The following is an 8,549-nucleotide window of genomic DNA, read 5'->3' as shown; positions in this document are numbered from 1 at the left end:
CTCAAAGAGAACAAGAGCTAGCTGGATTTCTTCTCTGAGACCACCCCTGAACTGGTATATCATGCTCTTCTCATCAGGAACATCCTTCTTAGCAAAGCGGGTGAGCTTCTGAAACAACTTGTTGTAGTCATAGACAGACAAAGAGCCTTGCTTCAGGTTGCGGAATTCCTCACGCTTGCTTTCAACCACACTCTGAGGAATATGATGAGCTTTGAAGTCTTGACGGAATTCATCCCAGGTAATCACACGGCCTCCTCTGGAATCCTTGTACTGCTGGAACCATTCTGCAGCTTGGTCTTTGAGTTGGAAGGAAGCAAACTTGACAAAGTCCTCAGGCCTGACATTACTGCACTCGAAATGCTTGCACAAGTCCACGAGCCAATCGTCAGCATCAGTTGCCTCAACACAATTGCTGAAGGTCTTTGGCTGGTTAGCAAGGAACTGGTTGAGTCTAGCAAAATGATTCTGATTGTTGCCTTGGTTGCCTTGGTTCGCTTGATTGCGCTCTTGAAGAATTTGCATGATCAACTGCGTGTTTGCATTGGTAGCAGCTATCACAGCTTGCCATGCCTCCGAAGGAGGGGGAGGTGGTGGTGGATCCTGATTCTGATTCTGATTTTGATTGCTGCTCTTAGCGGGAGCCATCCTGAAGAGGGTGACATCCGTTAGCACATTGACAGATAAAATGAAGCTGAATCAAGCGGGTTGAAATTGCAACATATAGTCTTCACATCCGAACATAAGAACGAATGCATTCCACTTGAAATGGTTACATATCCATAAATTGAGAAGCCACTTAGAATTTAGGTAGAGGAATAAATCAACAAGGTACGGAACAAGAACGAATACTCGGTAAGAAATCCCAATCTCAAACCAAATATCCGTGGAAGAAGAGCTAGAGCTACAAGAATTCCCACCTATGAAACTCCCGAACCTTTCCGGTTATGCAATCAGGTGTTGGGGATACAGGGGAAGCATAATATCTCACCCAAATCTAGCAAATCCTACATCCAGCTGTATCCATCCTTCAACACATAACCGAGAAAAACTTCGGAAACCATCTACCTCAACCTTCGAAAAGCATCTGTTATACAAGTTATGGCAATACTCCCGAACTACCGCCCCAGTACTGGGTGGCGTCGAGGTTATCTCACCAACAACAGCATAAAAGAGATTTTCGATGTCGGCGTACTAAACTCAGGTATTCCAGAACTGCAGCGATAAAATTGTGACGACAACACCTCGGAGCTCAACTCCCCGGGACACTGCCACAACCCCTAAATGACAGGAGGCACCAAGAACAATGTTCTCGTCACAAATCCATCAGAACGATTCCAAGATACCCGCGTGATTCTAAAAAAATTTAGTGAAATTTGAGAAGAGAAGAGTCAAAACTCTATGGCAGGAAGCCTTACCAGAGCGATGAAGGGACTGAGGAGTAAAAAGAATTCCTAAACTCTCCGATATATAATTCCTAAATGACTCAAAACATTTTTCTAGACTCAACAACGGCTGCTAAAAAACGATCAAGCAGTGGGGGCTCCTAAGGTCGGGGGAAGGCTCTGATTACCAACTTGTAATGCCCTCGATGCGGCTATATCTCCTACGTGTCGAAGCACGACTTAGAGGCATAACCGCATTGAAAGCAATGTCGCAAGTAAGGCAATCTTCACAACATCCCATGTAAATAGATAATAAAAAGGGGAAGGTACATAGTTGGCTTACACTCGCCACGTCAAACAAGTACATAAATAGCATTACATCATCCAATCACTCATGGCCCGACTACGGTGCCAAAATAAAAGATCAACCCAACATGCGACACGGTCCCAATCGCCCCAACTAGGCACCACTACTGATCATCAGGGAAAGACACATAGTAACGGGTGAGTCCTCGTCGAACTCCCACTTGAGCTCAAGCGCGTCATCTGGAACGGAGTCATCAGGCCCTGCATTTGGTTTGGAAGTAATCTGTGAGCCACAGGGACTCAGCAATCTTGCACCCTCGCGATCAAGACTATTTAAGCTTATAGGTAAGGCAAGGTAATATGTGGAGCTGCAGCAAGCGACTAGCATATATGGTGGCTAAACCTGTTCGCAAAAGAGAGAGAGAAGAGAAGACAAAGCACGAACGGATAACTAGAGAACAACCTGCGGCAAGCATTACTCCAACACCGTGTTCACTTCCCGGACTCCGCCGAGAAGAGACCATCACGGTAACTCACACCGTTGATTCATTTTAATTAAGTTAAGGTTCAAGTTATCTACAACTGGACATTAACAAATTCCCATCTACCCATAACCGCGGGCATGGCTTTCGAAAGTTCAAATCCCTGCAGGGGAGTCCCAACTTAGCCCATGACAAGCTCTCATGGTCAACGAAGGATAAACCTTCTCCCGAGACATTCCGATCAGACTCGGTATCCCGGTTCTACAAGACACTTCGACAAGTTAAAACAAATCCAGCAACACCGCCCGAATGTGCCGACAAATCCCGATAGGAGCTGCACATATCTCGTTCTCAGGGCACACTCAAATGAGACATCCTACGAGTAAAACCGAACCTCAAGTTGCACCGAGGTGGCCCCGTAGTCTGCTCGGTCGGACCAACACTCAGAGGAGCACTAGCCCGGGGGGGTTTAAATAAGATGACCCTTGGGCTCCGGAAACCCAATGGAAAAAGAGGCTAGGTGGCAAATGGTAAAACCAAGGTTGGGCATTGCTGGAGGAGTTTTATTCAAGGCGGACTGTCAAGGGGTTCCCATTATTACCCAACCGTGTAAGAAACGCAAAATCCGGGAACATAACACCGATATGACGGAAACTAGGGCGGCAAGAGTGGAACAAAACACTAGGAAAAAGGCCGAGACTTCCACCCTTTACCAAGTATATAGATGCATTAAGATAACCAGATAATATAATGATATCCCAACAAGAAAATAATATTCCGACAAGGAACGGTCTCCAATCTTCACCTGCAACTAGCAACGCTATAAGAGGGGCTGAGCAAAGCGGTAACATAGCCAATCAACAGTTTGCTAGGACATGGTGGGTTAGAGGTTTGACAGGGCAATTTGGGAGGCATGAGAAGCAAGTGGTAGGCATCGTAGCATAGGCATATCAAAAGAGCGAGCATCTAGCAAAGCAAGGATAGAAGTGATTTCGAGGGTATGATCATCTTGCCTGCAAAGTTGTCAGAGTTGACTGGATCCTCGAAAGCAAACTCAACGGGCTCCTCGTTAGCGAACTCGTCTCCCGGCTCTACCCAAACAAGACAAACAAGCAAACGGAACACAATCAACCACGTGCAAACTCAAACAACATGATGCAAACATGGTATGCTATGCGGGATGCGATATGTGATGCATATGCATGATTTGACAAGGAATGAATGAACCTGGCCTCAACTTGGAAATCCAAGTGTGTCACTAGAAAGGTGGGGTGATTTCGGTTGAAATCAATATAAAGAACACCGGCATCGGATGCACGGTTTGGAAATGGCAAGCAATTCAAATATGGCACCGGTCTGCGATATACAGCAAGTAGCCATTTAAATGCAACATGATAAACACGCTACAACACCCAAACATGGCAACAAAATACATGGCAGGGAACCATTCATGATGCTTAACAAAAGTTGAACACTGAGCTACGGCCAATTCATCCATTAAAAGGTTCAAACAAGCATGGCAAAAGTGAAATTGGTAAACAGGTTTCAAACTTAGTGAAATTAACACTTGTCTGGAATTTCAGATTAGGTAGCACACTTTGGAGCAAGAAAACTATATGCTACAGGAACTTAACATGGCAAAGTAAAGCATGGCATGGAGCTACTCAAAGAGCTTAACAAAAGTCCCTTAGTGACCTTGAGCCAAAAGGGAGCAGGAAATACAATTGCAAGCATGTGAACATGGCAAAAACATAATCAGATCACAGACTTTGTGAAAACTGGAGCATGCAAATCAGATATCAAGTAGGCATGTTTACGAGCTCGATGTACTCACTACAGAGCAAGGCAGGACAATCTAAGCATATACCCGTCAAGAATACACATTATACAAGCTAGACATGGCAAGAACAATAACATAGCATGCACGGATCAACTACAACATCCTCGGCAAAATCGCTAACAAGTAGACAATCTGCCCAGATTCACGAAATAGCAAAAGTAGAGCTCGATTGACTCAAGCTAGGCTACTCCATAATTTCAAACAAAGACATGGATGGATAGAGAATTACAAGAATAACAAATCATCCTTACTGATCATCCTCAAAAGAGGCACGGATCACTAGGAAACAACAAGAACATATGGCATGTTGATAAAACGGATCAAGGACTTAGTGGAATTGCTAAGTCACTGAAATCAGCATTAACGAATGCACCACTTTGCAAGCTTGTGCTAGTCACCACACACATCACAAAAATACATGGATAGCACCTCTGTAAAGATGGCAAAGCATATAACAAAACACATGTAGAGCTCACACTACTAGGACAAGGCCTACTAGTGGTGCACCAGTTTTGCCTACTAATGGTGCACTACTGGTGCGCCACTAGTACCACGCCACTAGTATTATATACTAATGGCGCACCAAAGGTGCGCCATTAGTATACCAGATACTAATGGCGCACCATGCGGTGCGCCATTAGTATATCATTCGGTGCTCCACTGGTATTCCCTCCAGGTGCGCCACTAATAACCTTATAGGTGCGCCACTAGTAATAAAGGAAGGTGCGCCACTAATAAGGGCTTAAATGCGCCACTAGTAATGTATTTGGAAAACAAAAAAATCTAAATTTACAGAAAACAACCTATAAGGAAAAAAATTAAAAACAAAAAATGAAATAGAATCATAATTTTTATTATAGTAAGAATATTACAATGTATTTACAAGTTTCCAATAAAAGGAAAATTGCAAGGAAATAAAAGAAAATCCTAAAACTACTCTTCTAGTAATCTTTTCTTCTTTTTCATCACTTTATCCCTGCAAAATGTAACAAAATAAACAGAAAGACAAACAAACTATTTATAACATGTCAATACTGTCATTTTTTATGCAAAACTAGATATGAGCATATATTTCCAGAATTACATGGTGTGAATATTGTATGAGTAAGATTATAATGGAAATGAATTTTGATAGGAGCCCACTTTAGACGAGTATTTATCTGATAGAGCTAAATAATCAGGGTATTTATCTGCTTCTTACTGTACACATGAATACAAGGAGTACATGGGTCTCTATTACTACTTCATGTCTACATCAGTGCTTGTCTACAGAAGTAATATGAACATCATTCTACATGGGTCTCTAGACATCTTCTTACAAAGTTGGCTACAAAACAAATCAAGACAATGCAAGAATACTTCTGAGTACACTGCTGATATGCTCCAGCTAAATGAGTACACACGTACAGTACAAATGAGTACTCCTGCTGCTTAATGATGCATCTTAATTAACAGAAAATGTTTCAATTAATTTAAATTAAAGTAATAGTCATGCTGCTTAATGATGCATCTTATACAGGCAAAACTACTCCTGCTGCTACTTAATGATGCATCTTATACAGGCAAAACTACTCCACTTAATGATGCATCTTAAACAGGCAAATGAGTAGAAAAATATCAGTTAATTTAAATTAACTGAAAAGGTTTCAGTTAACCTCTTCACTGCCACAAACTGTCCATCAGCAAGTTGTCCTTTGTACACCTCAGCATGCCGTCCCTTTTCGATCAAATTATCTACAGAAACATTGTACATTCAGTTTTCAAGCAAAAATGTTTAGAGATAATTAAGATACAAAAAACTATGGCTGGTAATGCTTCATTAACCTAAGAAACTAATTCTTGCTTTGATAGTAAACAGACAGCAATTGACAGTAGGGAGTAAACAAGTTTTAAGTGTATGATGCATCTTAATTTCTCATAATTTTGAAGAAAGCATCAATGCTAACAGTAGGGAGTAAATCAGTTAAGAAATGTTTCAGTGTATGATCATGATAATGTACACTACTGAACAAGAGCAGTACACTACTGAACAAGAAGAGAAGAGAAGACAAGAGAATAGAGAAGAGAAGAACACTAAATTCCTACACTACTAAACAAGAGTAGTACACTACTGTTGCACTTGCTACTCTAGAATTTGGAAGCAATACTCCAATACCGCGGTATTGGAAGCAATACTGCAGTAGTTCAAGCAGTACTTCAGTGGAGTAGCTACAAAGAATTAACACTAAGCATAAGATACACTAAGAATTTTTAGTGGAGCAGCTGCATAGAATTAACAGAATTAAGAGAGCATCAGGAAGTTAACAAGCTGCTGAAAAAACACTGCAACTAATACAATACTGCAAAATTACATAATTTGCAAAATTTTGTAAACTGAAGTTTTTGCGAAGGAAACAAAATTTTATAGCTTTAGGCCTACAGAATAGCTTCAGGCTGGAGCAAAGAGCACTACAGTTGTTAGTAAGACTTCTTGTAGCTTTAGGCTGGTTGGAGTACTACAGCAGCAAACATTTCATGGTTAGATTACTCCGTTTGCAGTAGCCAAACATTCAGATATCTACAGTAGCTTCAGGCTGGTTGCCTGACTAAATAGTCATCCTCTCATGAGGATTCTAGAGCAAAAGAGCTGCTGCTTAGGTAGTGGGAGTAGCTGATACTACACTAAATTACTCTTTGCAATTTTGGATTGAATGTGTTGAGATCTCTAGCTACTGTCAGCAGAGTTACAGAGTAGTGATTGATGGACGGGGTGTGATGGGCTCACCGAGGTAGAAGGCGGCGTACTCGGCATAGACCTCACCGCAGCAGTCGTAGGCATCGCCCAGGAGGCCCCAGCCGAGCTTGCCGTCGCCCTCCTGCTCGAGTTGCTCGTCCCGCCATTGGCGACGCCTACCCGCCTCAGCCTCCCGCACCCGCCGCCCCTACAGGTCCTCCACCAGCGCGGCCTGCCGCAGCTCGTACACCGCCTCTTCGGTCGCCATCCACGCCGCGTACCTTCTTCACCTTCCATTCCACTAAGAAATCAGTGGAAAAATTAGGGAGCAGAAGCTCAACAGAATGCACCAAATCGCCAAAATTCCATCCCAGCTACCTCCAAAAGCAGCAACCGGGAGTGAAGCTTCCGGCCTACGCGCAACATCCCCTGCAACCCACAAGATAGGGGAGGAGGGAAGCACCTTGGCGGAGACCGCTCGGGAGGCGGGCTGGGCCAAAGGGAGCAGCCGCCACAGGGACCCTCCGCCACGGCGGGGCGGCACCGTCGAGGTGGGAGACGGCAGGCGGAGCCTCGCTGAGCCCTCCATCGGCAGGCAAGCGCTCCGGTTGGTGGGGAATTTTCACCTCACCTCCATCGCCAGTGGGGGTGGAGGAGAAGAAGAGGGAGGTGGAGCTCCTTGGATTGCTCGTCATGGAAGGTGGCTCGCCGTGGTTGGGAGGGAGAGGAAGAGGCGGGCGGCCGGGGCTTCCCGATCTAGATCGAAGTCGAGGGAGGTGGGTGGATGTGTTAGGAGGAAGGGGAGGGGAGAGAACGTGACGAGAGGGAGGGGATAAGGGGTGATAGCAATGGCGCACTAGTAGGGTTGCGCCATACGTATAGATAGCAATGGCGCATCTCTTACTGGTGCGCCATTACTAGTTAAAACTAGTAATGGCGCACTATCCCCGGATGCGCCATTAGTATTTTTGAAAAAAATATATTTTTTTACTAGTGGCGCATCGTGAATGTGGTGCGCCATTAGTATTTGGACATTAATGGCGCACCAACACATGGTGCGCCATTAGTATATAGTAGTGGCGCACCACATGCGTGGTGCGCCATTAGTGTCCATATTATCTATAGCCCTTTTTCTAGTAGTGTCATGAGCATATCACGCACACATTAATCATGGAAAAAATGACAAATAGCTATTTGGTGCAGCAGATCTGACAATTAACTCAAATAGCACTCTTCCAACAGCATTTCAGGCATCAAGATGAGCTCAAATGAAAATGATGCAATGAGATGAAATGATGTGCTCTCTGAGACGAACATGTATGCAAATGCAATGCACATGATGACATGACATGAGATGCATGACAACGACAACAACACACGGAGACAAAAACCCAAACCAGAGAAAATAAAATAACTTAACACCGGAAACGGCAAGAGTTGGATTACATATTAGGTAAATCATATCCGGGGTGTTACAACATACTTGACATGATTCCTTCTAGTACGTTGCATCTTCGCACTACTAGCTTCCTTGCCTTATTCATATGATTCCTTGCTTTGTTGCACCACCCATGTTCGATTATTACTTGCTTTCTTGGGTTGATGACGTATATGTTCATGCCTCTCACATGATATATTTTGTTCATTGTCGCTTGCCTGCAATTGTTGCATCTATGCTTATTGATCGTGGAGACTTGGAAACTTTACTTGTGATGCATGCTTGCTTGATTGAGCCTATTGTATTTGGTTGTTCTCGCATCATATGCCTCCATACTATGAAATGCTCCCTTGTCCTTTCTTATGATGAGCATGATGCATCCACTTGT

At 43.6% G+C, this 8,549-nt stretch overlaps 1 protein-coding gene across 1 annotated transcript; it reads right to left on the bottom strand.

The window, feature by feature from the left end:
* Positions 1–4,943: 4,943 nt before the first annotated feature.
* On the bottom strand, positions 4,944–7,418 carry LOC147959675 (uncharacterized). Its single transcript, XM_087532813.1, has 5 exons — positions 7,187–7,418; positions 6,775–7,013; positions 6,430–6,505; positions 5,666–5,744; positions 4,944–4,986 (listed from the first exon to the last, which is right to left on the bottom strand). Exons 1-5 carry the CDS (start codon positions 7,416–7,418, stop codon positions 4,944–4,946), a joined length of 669 nt encoding a protein of 222 aa, XP_087388939.1.
* Between the last annotated feature and the right edge of the window lie 1,131 nt (positions 7,419–8,549).

The sequence above is a fragment of the Triticum urartu genome, chromosome 7A (assembly GCF_056163025.1).
Source record: "Triticum urartu cultivar PI428250 chromosome 7A, HENAU_Tu73, whole genome shotgun sequence".
NCBI classification, from domain to species: Eukaryota; Viridiplantae; Streptophyta; class Magnoliopsida; order Poales; family Poaceae; genus Triticum; species Triticum urartu.
The sequence above is the reverse complement of the archived record's forward strand: the minus strand, read 5'-3'. Positions and strand labels throughout refer to the sequence as shown.

Bases quoted from the DNA above. Each gene is read 5' to 3' on its own strand.
- LOC147959675 (XM_087532813.1), bottom strand. From the start codon at position 7,418: ATGACGAGCAATCCAAGGAGCTCCACCTCCCTCTTCTTCTCCTCCACC. The intron at 5,745-6,429 runs GTAGGCCTAAAG...ATGTTTCTGTAG, and splicing joins CTCCAGCCTGAAGCTATTCT to ATAATTTGATCGAAAAGGGA. The intron at 4,987-5,665 runs GTTAACTGAAAC...TACATTTTGCAG, and splicing joins CAGTTTGTGGCAGTGAAGAG to GGATAAAGTGATGAAAAAGA.